Below are 15,142 nucleotides of genomic sequence, written 5' to 3'. Positions count from 1 at the left end.
TATATATACATAGGTTATTTTGAAGAAAAAAAAATCAATGTTACAAATAACCTACCACTATGAAATGACCCATTTATATATTTTTATAGGAAAGAGATTTAAGTATACAAATTACTAAATTACATCAACCAGATGCATTTTCAGATCCCTTGCTTCTCTCTTCTCCCCCCCCCCCAAAAAAACACTAGTGATAGTAACCCACTTGACTCTCTTGTTCCTACTTATTAATAGGAAATTTAATTTATCATATCACTGCTCCGGAAGAATAATGAAACAACTGTAAAAATTTGTGAATTGACTTTAGTATGTTAGTAGGCCCAAAACTGCACTTACTAGACATTGGTAAATCGAAATAACTGAAATTACAAAATTTAACTAAAATTATTTCAATTTATAAACATCAAGTAAATGAATTTTTGAGCCTACAAAATCTGATAAATAAAATTAACTAATTGATAAAAGAAATTTTTTTTTTCTAGGTGTTAAGATTGTTTTGAACCATTAAGAATTAAAAGATAAATCTATTCATCGTAAAAGACAAGATTCTTTGCATCAATAATAATTGGTCTAGAAGAAAATGAAATCATAATAAAACCAAAATTATATTTAAATTCACTAATCATTGTTCTTCTAAATGACTAATTATATTTAATTAACAAATAAATTGGTAAAAAAACAAGATTTTGTTCCTTCTTCACACAAATTTATGAATTTTTATAAATAGTATATAATTACTTAAGAAGGAAAAAACTTTATAATACAAGTAATAAGAAAAAAAATTTGAATTGCAATAAGTAATACTATACCAATTCCATTTGAAACTTACTACAAATATCATAGGCAACGGACTTCTACGCATTATAAGATTCTTCTTGTCATTTGTGTCTTAATACTGGAAACTCCTTTCTCAGGGGCTGCAGTTCTACTAAATTTCAATGTGGTGGTTTAGTCACAAACAATTATAAAACGTATACAAATTAGAAAACAAAATTTCTAACAATACTAATAGAAACAGTAATCCAGCAATGGGGAAAAAAGATATATAGAAACAAAAGTACTATCTACAAAGTCCAAAGAACTAAAAGTTTTTAAATTAATTATTTCCTTATAATTAAATAATAATTACTCTAAAAACGATAAAAGCTTAGTAAAAACACTGAACGGTAAGAGATATGTTATGGAAAGTAAATCATTGGTCTATTTAAAGTACAGTGACTTTTCTCTATAATAGGCTAACATTTCCATAAAGTTATTTATGTAGAAGGGAAAAATCAGCCACAAACCAATAATCCATAGACAGATCCCTAGGCCTCAAAAAACCTTAACTTGTAGATTGTGGAAATAACCAAAAAGATTTTTTAAAAAAATCCTCCATAAAATATTCAAACAAATCTAAAACAAAATCTCAAGTTTATGGCCACTATGTTTCACACGTTAACAGTCCTGATCAGTAAATATTAAATAGTAAATTAATTAAGTTTTAAAAATTAATTATAGTAATTTTAAGAATCTTAATTTAAGATGTTAACTTGATTTTTAACCACAGTCGTCTTCAGATTTCTTATGCAAACCGGCACCTCAATTTCAGAACCAATTGTGTTTTAGGATAGTATTTCCTAGGTTAAAGCCAAAATTGGCCATTTGAATCAAAACAAGAGTAAGTGAGCAATAAAAAAAAAAATCTAGTGTGCTGTGGATTTTATCATGATTTAGAATTTATCAAGGTGAAATAACAAACATCAACTTTATTCCTGCCAAGAATAACATACTTTGACAAAAAATAATGAAGCCATGCGTATATTAATGTGATCAGGGTAGATAGGGCAGTTTTGGCTTTTTCCGATTCAAACTCCTGCCTCTATTTCTCTTTCAATTATTTATAAAATATCTTACAATTTTATATTTATCCATTATTTATTATTGCCAACAACTCGTTATTTATTCAAAATAAGCAAAATTAAAGGTTTTTTAAAAAGGAAGATTTTTTAAAATTTCATTATTTAAGCAATGCTATACTATTTCAAAAAGGATAAGACCTATCTGATATCATAGACCACTTAATTGAACTTGTTTTGCCGAGTTTAATGAAAATCATTAGAGCCATTTGGAGAAAATTCTAAAAAAAAATGACAAATTAATTCTCTAAAGTATCACTTTTGGTTAGTCGATTCTAATGAAAAATTTGCTGTAATATCCCAAGCAATTACAGTTTTGTACGATTTTCCATTTTTCAGCTAGACTTTTCACACACAGACCTTTTTGCGAGTCTTGATTATTTGGACTAAGGGGACTCCTAAAACTTGTATATCTGTCAAAAACTTGAATTCAAAATTTTGCACGATCGCAATACTTCATCTAACTATATATTCCATATATCTGTAAGTGAAAATATCCAGATGGAATAACACAAGGAATGGGAGTTTTGAAAGGAAGTGTCATAAATATAGAAACAATTTGACAATATTGTGCAATTTAAGAATTAAGTAACAATGCTTCAATAGGATATTAGAAGTAAGAAATTGAAGGACAGAGAAATATGTACCTGACTGGAGTTGTTTAATCAATGGGCTGTATCCAAGTTAATTAGCAGAAATTTTGGCATTTCTAGCCAAATAAATTGATGAATAGATATAAAAACAGTCAAAGCTGAATCATCAGATCAAAAATAGACTAATAAATAATACCGATCATACATGATGCTACCAATGATCAGATGCACTGAGATAAAAAAAAATCTTTATAATGAGAAAATAAACATTACTAAAGATTTATCAAGATAACAATAGTATATAGTAAAGGGGACAAAGAAATTAAATCAAGAGATGTAACCTTAAATTTGCAAATCAGTATGTTTAATAATGAATGAATTTCAACCCACGATTCTATTTAAATTTATATATTTATTTTAAAAAAATTTTTTTCAAGAATAGTAAAGGTACAGGAAAAAAATTTCTATAACAGATTTACAAAAATGTTTCAATGTGTTAGTGATTAATTGAGAAATTATTAAATGGTTTAGTGATAACAAAGATGAATTATGATGAAAACTACAATTAATGTTAAAAGATGAAACACATTGCATGCAAATAGATGAAGATAAGTAAAGTACAAACAGATTAATCAATAAAATACATCACTTACTTGACAATTGTTTTGTTGGCAATGTTACTAATATTTTGTTTTAAAGGTGTCCTGCGATAAGGGTGTGGTCTGTTATTTGATCGATTCGGAACAGCTTAAATGGGAAAAAAACATTTAATTAGTATTTAAAATTAATTTTTAAGCTTAAATGGTTGTTAATAAGCATCTGGTATGGATAATTACCATTCAGTAATCCTATCAAATAATTTTTGTACTTGAATGAAAAATATGAATGTGGATATTGAGACAAACAAAAATGAAAAATTTGTGAATCATACAGTGAGTATTATTAAGTATCTTACACTCTAGTAAACTAGTAAATAAAAGTAGCATATTTGACTATAAATGCATATAGTTGTATATTCAAACTATTTCAGATAACAGGTAACGACGGTCCTATATCACTTTTGAAATAATTACTTAAAACAAGAAGAAGAGACTTTCAGATAGTTAAATCGAGCAATATTTAAAAAGCACCTGAAATTGAAAAACGGCATGAAAAAAAAAAAGGAGGGAAGGATTCTTTTATATTCTGGAATTAAACTCCTCCTTTTAAACATAGCATTGCAATTCAAGTTTGTTGCTTACTTTTTTAAAAGTGACAATACTTATTTTTATAATGCCAAAAGTATGTCATTCAGTTCAAAGTTAAAATCTTGGACTGACCTATCCAAAACCAAAAATGAAACGGTTTTTACAATTGATAGAAAAATGGTTTCTTGCAACTATTACTCAAAACATATTTCAAGTAAAAGATCAGAGATCAATCAATATGTCAATACAGGTGAGCTATCATGATTTTAATTGTTATGTTTTTAATCCATTTTAATTATTTATATATTTTAGTTTATGAAAATAATAATAAAAACAAGTTATTTCCATTGAATTTGTAATCACTCCAACTACTTTTTTATTCAGAACCTTCTGTAGATATGTTAGTATATTTTAGCTGTCTTATTGTATATCTAAAAAGATTTTTAGCTGTATATTTTAACTGCTTGAAAATCCAGGCCTTAGCCATAAGATATAAAAGATTCTCAATTTTTTCTTTTAAACTGTTCTGCGAACATTATTTTGACCATTTCATCATTTATCCTTTAGTCAAGCAATGCACTTCATATACACTTAGCGAAGCTGTCTATGCATTGCTTTATGTTAACAAGAAAAATAACACCTTAACATTTCAATACTAGCAAGATTGTGGATAAACAAGTCTATGACGACAGCAGGCATCAAAACATTGATTTTGTATACTCGTTTCTTTCACTTTTTCTGACATGATGCCTCAATATTTTCCACAGTAGCTGATTTCTTTATTTAGATCCATTTTTATAAAATGGCACTTTCACTCTATAAGTTTCAATTGTTTAAATATTAACATTTAGATTCATTGTTTTTGCTACCTCACTACCAAAAATGAAAAATTTTCATTAATTTACAATTCAGACATCAAGGAATAAATTTGGTTCCATGTTATTCAGTCAAAGTAAAATTTTTGTTTGGGCAAAAAATAATCAACAAGTGTTGAGTAAAGTTACAGTGATAAAAAAAAAATATATATATAAAACCCATGAAATTAAAAAAAGTAAAAAACAATTAGAAATATGGATTGAAATTTGTCAATAAATTCAAGTTATCATAACATTATAAAAAATATGAATTTAATAAAATTTATACATTTTACTCATTATCTTCACTGGTGCACTGTGATTCCTTTTAAATCGGGCAAAAAATGAGACTTTATAAATTTTGAACTTACCTTGAATTATCAATGTGTAGTTGCTGGTCATTGAATTTAAATTTTTTTAGGAATGAGATTAAACTTACTTTAATCTTATTCTTAAATTTAATAAACAAAAACAAACAAACGCCCTTTACAGAATATAGTTTCTGTCACAAAAATAGAAATAGCAGGATAAAAAGGAACAATGAACTTTAGAGATCCCCTATATTCATGACGACTACAGGAGAAATATTGCCACTAGTTTTCAATGAAAAGCTAGAAACTCATCTATTTATACATTTATAATTAAAAGCTGAATTTTCCAGTTTTTATAAACTTAATTGAAAACTCCTTTCAAACAGTTATTAATAACACAAACATATAGCAGTGGTTAATAAAAATTAATACACCGTAAACACATCATAACATCAAATTCAAGCAACATATGACACATTAAATAATCAGTTAGCATGGCATTGTACTAACCTGGGGTTTTTAGCTTGGCAGCTGTAGCTGTTAATGGTGTCCTTTTCATTACATTCTCCTTATTGTTAAAGGCAATTGGAGTTTTCTGGTTGAAATTGACTCTCGCATTTGTCGGTTTCAAAATGAATTTTGGTTCTAAACAACAGAAAATAAATAAAATAACTTATAATCATTGAAACTATCTTAAATTTTATAAATTATATTTTAAACAACTATTGAAACAAAAATAAATAATATCTTATGACATATAATAATCTGGAGGATGAGTCAAAGACAAAAACGCTTAACTGACATCGTTAAAAATAAATACTTTGCGTTTTACTAAAATGATGAAAAATAAAGCTAATAAAGATGTTTGTCCATACCAAATTTTATAACACAAAATTACTTAACATAAACAACAGTTGAAAATTGAATCATTTAAAATAATATCATTACTATTCTTAATTGGAGAAAAATGTTTTTTAAAAAAGAGCCAGTAAAGATGTTTCATTTTGTTTAATTGTAAAAGGATTGAGATGAGAGACTGCTCTCAACAACATTATGTTAATAGATCATTTTATGTCTCTAACAGGAAATAATCTAACAAGTCAGTTTTAATACTTACTTATTCTGATATTTTTTAACTTGAAATCTTCATTCACATTTGTCAATCAACGGTATTGATAACTAATGAATTTAAGAATATAAGTTTTTGGTCTATCATCTGGCTCCTCTTCAGCCATACGGTCATTACCTCGCATGACTGTTTTATTATATCTTTTATGTTATGAGGTAATTTGTTACAGAATTTTTTCCGTAACCAGTCTGTAATAACAGTTGGAATGTGAAAGTGAATATGTTAATGTTAAGTAATGTTGGTAATATGTTTGAGTGCTTTGATCATTGTTCTAAAAGTTTCTTAATAATTATTGGAAATTTTAAGTTATTAGAGAAACAACAGGTACACAATATAGATTTACTCCTGTACCATACATAAATGACATTATGAGTGAAAGAATATTTTATAAATATGAGTTAGGTGTTTATAATTACAGTATGTATCGATGGCTTCAGAGTGGTGCTAAGTACATTCCTACTAGCTTTACGAAAAATACATTAAACGTTCTCTCTTTTAGGAAAATTAATTGAAAATTTGTAATGTTTCTAAAAGAAAAAACCTTTAATTGTATTTTTCATAAAGTTAGCGGCAATGTACTAAGCACCACTGTGAAGTAAGCAATCGATATTATAGTTTATTTATGTTTTGTCTGTCTCTTTAATCGCTTGTTGATATCAATTTTTATTTTTATCAAATTTATTTGTATATTGATTATTGTGATTTATATTAGAATAATGAAGATCAAGATACTGAAACTGATCGCTGACAAAATAATATATCAACACAGAAAGATAATCTTCTAGGTTCCTGTATTTTCAAAAGTCATTACTTAATAAATACAATAGTATTGTCAATCAGAATAGTTTTCATAAAATAGGGTGGTGATGTCACCATTAGTTGTTTGAATTTTGTCACATTGGATGAGTACAGAACCATTTGAACACTACTCATTGTAATGTAATATTAACAAACCAGAGTACATACAATACATTTAGTCCTACCTTTATTGAATTTGAGTTTGTTACTGTTAATAGAGCTGTTAACGCCATATATATTAATTAATATGTAAATATTTTAATGAGGCCATAAATATATTTAATTACATTGTTCACTATATATTTTTAAGATAAGTATATTTTGTTTTGCATGACGGAAATTATACTTGTAATGTTTATACAGTGAAATACCGGCTAGTAGGGATAGCCACAACAATATTACAGTGGGCTAATGTCAGTAGCCCTGTCGAGTAGCCTAGGTATCCACCGACATGGATTGAGACTAACGTCTCCGACTTTTTGGAACAGACATCAGGACCCCGACCCATCAGAGTTCATCAATTCGCAAAAAATTTTTAATTAGCAATTTTTTTAATTGTAATTTGCTTCAAGAGAAGGATTTTTTAAAAAAATTTAATTGGGTTCTATATTATTTGGGAAGTTTCTCTTTTTTTTTTTTTTTTTAATTTAAGTTATGTATTGGTTTGTATTTAATTTGCAAATAAATGTTTATATCCGAGCCAGCGTTTATTTTAGTTAAGCTTTCTGACAAGGAGACAAAGTCGAATTGAGGTGGCTTAACAAGAGCAGTTTTGTAAATATATTATTATAAGACATTTAAAATGGAAACATACTTTTCGCAGGTGAAGGTGTTCTGTTTCCTATCCTGTTGTTCTTTGGCTTTGATAATTGATATATTGGAGACAAGAAAAAAGTTGTAGTCAATGATTTGGCTCCATTTTGCAAATCGACCTGAAATTCAAAAGTAAATTTTAAAAACATAATTTTCCACAATATATTTATAAGTTTACAATAAATATTATCAAAAGGTAAAATCCACTGAAATAATCAATATTAAAAGTAAAAATTAAAAAGTACAATTAACATAAATAGTAATGGGAAAGAGATTAATTACATCGTTTTCTTTGATTGAATTCAATCTGAGCTGGATATAATCTTCAGAATCCTCTTCTTCTTCTTCTTCATCACCCAGCCAGCTGACACCTTTTACTCCATCTAAACTTCTTAGTGCATCCTGAAACAACCAAAGGTAATACATTTATAATTCTGTATTATTAAAATTAAAAATACTGATTTATCTTTCACAAGTAAGCAAATATCACATTTGAACATGAACTATTCAACATGCTCCAATATCTTTATGATTTTATTACACCAAAAAAAAGAAACCGTAACTAGAAAAGAGCATATAGATCTAACCAAAAGTGAATTTTGAAATGAAATGAATAAAAATAAGTTTATTTATTTAGCAACAAATGCGTCTCCCCTGCCATCAGAGTAAATAACAGAACAATAGTTTAATAGAACAAATTTTTTGTGCACAATCATTTGATATTAACAAAAATTTTATTTTAAATTAAATTATAACATTTTTGATAGTTCTTCTTACACAAAAGTAAGATAAAAAGAAAATGAAAGTTAATTATTGTAAATAAGTATTTAGTTGAATTCAGAGTGGAAGATCATGATTTTTGGAGGAATAATATATAAAGGAAGAGATAGTAGAATATAAATGTAGAAAGATAGGAACTGAGAGATAAGGAGCGGGTATTGAGGTAATAAATTTCAGAATTAAACTGGAGGAGTCAGAAGTAAAGAGAAGAGTGATGGAATTGATCAAAAATATGAAAGAAGCAAGTTAGTTAGTACTTCTAACTACAAAGGTTAAGGGTGCATCAGGGAATGCCCAGGATCAAAAGAAAATGGAAAGGCCAACAACAGAAAATAGATTTATAAATTCAGTAGAAATTAAATGGGTGTTCCTTCAGGTTGATGGGTGAAACTTGCCATTAGTTCCTTTAAGGTTCACTGATTTTGGACACTTCATGTTACTAACACATGTTAATGTTCCTTTTCCTTTTTCAGATAAAACGTAATTTTTTTCATAAACCAAATATCAATGGTTCACAAATTTCATTATAACACAAATATTGGTGCAGAAGCGTTGGTACAATTTTTTCTTTTTTTTAGTAATTAGTCTTTGAATGTAGCCTATTTCCAAAACCAATAAAATTTCTACCTCAATTAAGAGTTTATTACTTACTTCATATTTTGCTGTTAGTTCTTGATTATCCTGCCCCTTGTCCTTCATCAGTGTATGATACTGATTTAAGATAGGCAAAACAGTGCTTATTGTAGAGTTCAAATTTTCCTCATGTTTAGCTTTAAGCTTAACAATTTTTTCAAAATGACTGCAACGTATTTTATGTTCTTCTAATTCAACCTGATTTCAAAAGACAATATATCAGTAAAATATTATTAACAATATTATTTAATTGTAAATATAAAATAAATTTACCATTCCTTTCTGATAATCAAAAATTAACTGAATCATAGGCCCGATCTTTTCTTCTTTTTTTATTTCCTCTTCTAATTTTTCTATCTGTTTGTCATTTTGTTCCTGCAATGGTCTGTACTCTGCTATGCGACCACGAATACTATCTGAACGAGCCTTTAACTGACTTATACTGGTTGCTAATCTATCTAGACACTAGAAACAAGAAACAAATTAACATTAGTAGTAGTAATATTACATATTTGGTAATTAATAAGCAATTCATACATCACATTTCTAGATACTGATTTGAAAATTCCTAAAATACAACAGGCTGATGAAAAACACCCCCTGAATATGAATACCAACGATATGCTAAAAACATTTAACTCAGCTTTAATTTGGTAAAATAAGATTATAAATCGGAGACCATTATTATTCAAAAATAGTAGTAATACATTGACTTTGACGTCATAATATAGCTTACTATTAAGCACCATAACATTTCTTTCAAGATTTCATCAGACATTTATGAAAAGTTCAATGGAAATTCACGTTGAGTCCAAACAATCTAGAACTATTTCCAAAATGATGTGTAATCTAGCTGAAATATGAAAAGGTGTATCAAATGGAAAATACATTTTCATTTCAGGCAAGGCGGGTTATGCCTGGACTGTGACAGCAACTTTTTCGATAAAATCAACTGATAAATAAGTGCCACTGTATAGAGTAGATTTTGTTCACATTTTTTTTTTTTTAGTCTCTCAAAAATGGATACTAGTGTACAAAGAAATGGTCTTTAGAATCAGCTAGGTCTTATACTCATTGACAGTTTGAATAAACTTCAATGTTGATAAATACAAACTATGAAAGGATTTGATAATTAACATAAAGAGATAAAAGAAAATATATATATGTATATATGGTTGACCGTAAAGATTTAAATATAAGAAGATGGTCAGGGTTGCGGTCAAAAACCGACCGCAACCCTGACCATCTTCTTATATATAAAAGAAAATATATTTTTTCCAGGTTGAAAATACATTTCCAGAAATAAGAGCATTATTATCGACATAATATATATCATTAGAAAGCCAAAGATTTTAGAAATAATAATATTTAAGAGTGGAAGTTGTAGAAGATAATAATAATGCCAAAAAATGCCTAAATAAAATGGTTGTTTTAACACAAGTTTGACAGTGTGGAAGCATACATTGTGTCAGCCTGATAATTTTTTTATAACAATAGTTATTAAATAATTGATTTTTTTTTATTTCACATAACCTTTCTGTTGACAGGATAACCCCATTAAATCATTTTTAGTATTTGCAATATTGATTTTATAACAATTTATTTCTTTATGCGTATAGTTTTAAAACAGTGGTTGTCATTTATTATTGAGATTTCTATAAAAATAATTAAGATCAGGGAATCGTTCACTTTATAGAAATACTTTCAAAATTATGATATTGAAGAAACTATGTGAGTATAGCCATGATAGGTAAATTCATTTGAGTGTTTTACCTCCACACTTCCATTGTTTTCATTTTGCCTATTTGCCTACTATAAAAAGAAAGGAAGATGAGATTAATGGTTTGATGGCTCAAGAATAAGTTTTACAACAGCTTTAAGGTTTATTCATAGTAGGACAAAAAATGTGTCCCCAATTTGAAGCAGAAAAAAAAAATGGACCCAGAAGATAAAACAGTGATCAACTGTAACAATTATATGAGGGAGTTATGTACAAACAATGTGTTTTGTTATTTAATTTATTTTTAGTGTTTAAATAAAAGAAATAAATGTAGTTGAAATTTAATCTTAGGCGACACAATTTGTATTAATACGAATTAAGTATTGTGACAGATAGTGGAACTCAAGTTTCAGCATGGCTAAAATATAAGTATCTAAAACTGTACTGCTGGAGTAGTAACAAATAGTAATTACTGTAAACAATAAATATCATAGTAAAACAAACAGAAAGAAAGATATAATGAGGAAGAAAATATAGTAAAAGGAGTATTAATAGAACGATAAATAAATCTAGAGCTAGATATAAGTATAATAAAACAATAAATTTGTGTTATGACCGCACCCCTAACCATCCTCCCTTCATATATATTATCCACGGTCAACTATAATCTCATCATTAAAAAAAAATTATTTTTCTTCTCCCTGCCTCTTCACTTAAAATTTGATTTTTTTTTTTCTCTGCCCACAACACAAATACAAGATCAGATACACTTTCTATATTATTTAATTCTACTTTTATCTATCTCTAGATTAAATTATCATAGTATTATCAATATTATAGTTTAGACTTATTCTTCCTCATTATATTTTCCTTCTTTTGTTCTTTATATTTTATATAACTTTAATTAATTATTTTGAATTACGTTATCTGTAAAGTTTAATAATAATTCATTACTGTATTAGTCATTACTATTTTATTTCAATTATAAAATTCTTTATATTTTCTCTGTTGAGTTTTATATGCGTCAGTTTAAAATCCTATTTTGTTTAACATTTTTTATCGTTGGTTTTCAATAATAATTTGTTTTATTTTAGTCTTTTTCTGACCGCCACCTAAATTATCTTATTGTTCTATAGTAATTTATTTTAAAATAAGCACCTGCAATTTGGAAGAAGGGTCGTGAAGGGAAAGAGCTTGCACTTTTTGACGGATACGCCAATTAGTAAGTTTTCCTTGACTCTGTAATAGCAATATCTCCTTATAAAGTTTTCTTCTTTCTTCAAAAAGAGTTTCTATTTTATTTTTCCAATTACTGATGTCAGGAAATGATAAGCCACCCTGTAAAGATTAAAATATAATTACTAAACAATTAGATTAAAAATAACCACATGAAAATTAAGGCATTAACATGAATCAACATGGTTTCAAATTGTAAGTCAGAAAATAAACAATCGATAATACCATTAACATAACACCAGAAACAATAATATATTATTGAAGAGTGATCATTCATTCAGGAGTAACAAAAAAATACAAATTAAAAAAATTATAGATTCCCATATGTAACATATGATAAAAGTTTAATTGTTCTAGATTTTAAAATTTGGATATAATAATTAATCAATGATAACCACAATGCTAATGCTTTAGTAATCATATTATAGCAAGGTTTTTAATGTAATAGGAAACTTTAATTATATATAAATTCATAAAATAAATTAATTTATATATAATCTTTACACTTTCTTGAGACTGATTTTTATTTCTCAAATAAAATACATTTTATCCAATTTTAGTCTCAAAACAATTTATATTTCTTTACAAGTCTGACATCCCGGCCAATTTGGCCATTTCAAGGACAATCTTAATACAATTTTAGAACCACATAAATTTTAAAAAACTTTATGCAATCTATCATGCCAAGGTCATTAATTTCAGCCCACAATTACCCTATTTTGTCACAGCCAACTTTCACTACTTCAATTTATCACAACAATCTACGTAGTGGGAAGTTGGACATGTAAAGAAATATACATTGTTTTGAGACTAAAATTGGATAAAATTTATTTTATTTAAACAAAATAAATTAATTCATGTTTCAATATAAAAAACATTATTGATGTTGAACATTCCCACTTAGTCTATATCTAGAAGTTATACATTTTTTTTCTTCTCATAATAATGTTAATTTAATTTAATTTTCATAAGAATGTTATTAAAATTAAAAAAACTAGCATACCCAGTGGGAATTAAGGATTAATACAGAAGAGAATCTGTTTTAATTTTCTCTCGGCAGTATCAATATTTAACAATAGGGATCTATGCAACCTGTGCTAGTGTGTTAAAGCTGTAAAACTTATAGAAAATGTTATTATGTAGTTTTCATTACATGAGTTTACTGCTTTATTTTTATCATTTCACAGCAGTGTACCCATATTTATTTTTATTTTTTTAAATTAATATGGGAACAACCAAGCACTTACCACTTAGGTACATTTAGCAGGTTAGCATGAATGCATGAATATCCCTAGTGTTTTATGGTTATACATGGGAAAGAATAAATAAGCTCTTCCTCTATCATTTATAGAAACCTAAATAAAGTAGTGTGTCAATTGTCCGAAATAATTTCGTCGGGTGTGGTTTGGATAATCAAAAATCACTTAAAAAAAGAAAAATACCAAACAATAACCACATTAGTATAAAAAGAAAAAAAATGATGATTTTTATCAGGAAAACTGATTTCATAAAAAAACTAAAAGCCTCATACTGCTAAAAGTGTACTTATTAAAAAACAAGACTAGAGTTCCATTATAATAGTTCCAGGAAATATAATTTTTTAGACAAAATTCTCTTCAAACTTATTTTCTAGGAATGACAATGTTGACCCCTCCTGGTATTACTTCCATGAAGCCAGTTCGGATAATTGACACTCTACTGTAACAACATGTGATAATTATCTGAACATAATATGACACTCAGAAAGCTATAACCAAAATTAGAGTGACTCCAAGCAGTAGGTGGGACTTTGACCTGCATTATTTCGAAAACAGTAAAATTGTAGGGCTTTAAAATACAAAGGCCAATAAATTCTGTATGGATAATCCAATTTTGATGTTAACATGAAAATAATTAAAATCCGATTTATATGTTCTCAATCCTCTAAATTACCGCTGTTGTAGTATTAAAATCACTTTTATTAAAGTTATATATTCAATTTTGGTTCAATACAACAAGGAGTTTGTAGTATCTGAGTTTGTAAATAAAATTTTAAATATTCAAATTTGGGATTCGTCACATTTCCTTAAAATTCTCTTTCTTTTGATGTCCTGTTTTAAATCCACTCATGAGAGTGATCTATACTGATAAATTATACTTGTAGTGATCATTTTAATCAATACGTAAATTCAGCAATGAAAATCCCTAGTTAGAACCGGTATATTTGAATGCATTAATGTGAGATACCATAAAAACAGAATAAATATCAAAATTAAAAAATATTTTTCACTAAGCTATAATTTTAATTTCATCACCTAATTTATTTTAAAAAATACCTGAATTTCAGTTATTTTGGCATTCAATTCTTGAACCATCTTTTTATATTGTGGAATTGACAAAGATTCATTCATCACATTCTTGGAGATCTAAAAAAAAAATATATGTATATTAAAAAAAACAGCAGATTAAATACTATGTTGAGTAATAAAATCACACAGTATTAAAGGAGTTACTGTTCTTTTTTGGTAGTTTTCACATTTAATAAGCTAGTATTACATCTCAAAAATAGTTATTTTTTTTTATATCCTGTAAGTAAACAGCATCATGATTGATACAGGTAAAAAATATTTCACCTTCTTTTCTTAGTAATCTGATTTAAAAAAAAAAAAAAATCGGCATAACAATTACTGGTATCAATAAATAAAATTTAAAAACAAAAATTCAGAGATTTTTTATTGACATATGTTACGCAGTAGTACAAGAGTTTTAAAAAATAACAAAACATTTATTTTTAGTATGAATAAGTGGAAATATTAACTAACAGGTAAACCTGATTTAACCAATTATTTTATTTTTGAGGAAAATGATTATTTAGTAATGCATATTATAAACAAGAGAAAGAAAATCAATTAAAATAATAACTCTTACTGTTGCTTTAATGCATTTAGTTCTTGTCGCATACTTCAATGTGTTATAAGTATCCTCAAATGCAGAGGAAGAAGGAGATACATTAGCTATCATAATAGTTTGACAATTTCCTCCAAGAGAATCTTTCAATATTCTAGTTAGTTTAGAATCTCGGTATGGTACATGCTTCAACCCATCAGCAAGAGCATTAATACAGTTTCCTAAAAAAGGCAAGTAAAAATAAATAAATTCTTTTTAAACAATTTTGATCTCTTATCTCTCAACTTTATTCTTTTTAACATCCGAC

The 15,142-nt window shown here is 27.1% G+C and overlaps 1 protein-coding gene across 7 annotated transcripts in view; it reads right to left on the bottom strand.

The window, feature by feature from the left end:
- The window catches only part of LOC106684518 (kinesin-like protein KIF18A), a 27,824-nt gene that overhangs the window by 5,835 nt on the left and 6,847 nt on the right, over positions 1 to 15,142 (bottom strand). For 2 of the 7 annotated variants that reach the window (XR_010843484.1, XM_024358675.2), the window contains exons 6-15: positions 14,857 to 15,056; positions 14,265 to 14,354; positions 11,872 to 12,051; positions 9,267 to 9,458; positions 9,012 to 9,191; positions 7,863 to 7,982; positions 7,582 to 7,699; positions 5,351 to 5,485; positions 3,142 to 3,235; positions 827 to 922 (exon numbers count right to left, since the gene is read on the bottom strand). Coding sequence is in view for 4 of the 7 variants with exons in the window: in XM_024358675.2 (XP_024214443.1) it covers positions 859 to 922; positions 3,142 to 3,235; positions 5,351 to 5,485; positions 7,582 to 7,699; positions 7,863 to 7,982; positions 9,012 to 9,191; positions 9,267 to 9,458; positions 11,872 to 12,051; positions 14,265 to 14,354; positions 14,857 to 15,056 (1,373 nt within the window). In the remaining 3 variants the exon portion in view is untranslated. Of the gene's footprint in view, positions 1 to 826; positions 926 to 3,141; positions 3,236 to 5,350; positions 5,486 to 7,581; positions 7,700 to 7,862; positions 7,983 to 9,011; positions 9,192 to 9,266; positions 9,459 to 11,871; positions 12,052 to 14,264; positions 14,355 to 14,856; positions 15,057 to 15,142 lie in introns of all 7 variants that reach the window. The other 5 variants (XR_001343709.3, XM_014426643.3, XR_010843485.1 and 2 more) reach the window with 3 other exon arrangements.

The sequence above is a fragment of the Halyomorpha halys genome, unplaced genomic scaffold (assembly GCF_000696795.3).
Source record: "Halyomorpha halys isolate HHAL.00 unplaced genomic scaffold, Hhal_1.1 Scaffold587.1, whole genome shotgun sequence".
In the NCBI taxonomy this organism is placed as follows: Eukaryota; Metazoa; Arthropoda; class Insecta; order Hemiptera; family Pentatomidae; genus Halyomorpha; species Halyomorpha halys.
This window is presented reverse-complemented; position numbering and strand designations above follow the sequence as displayed.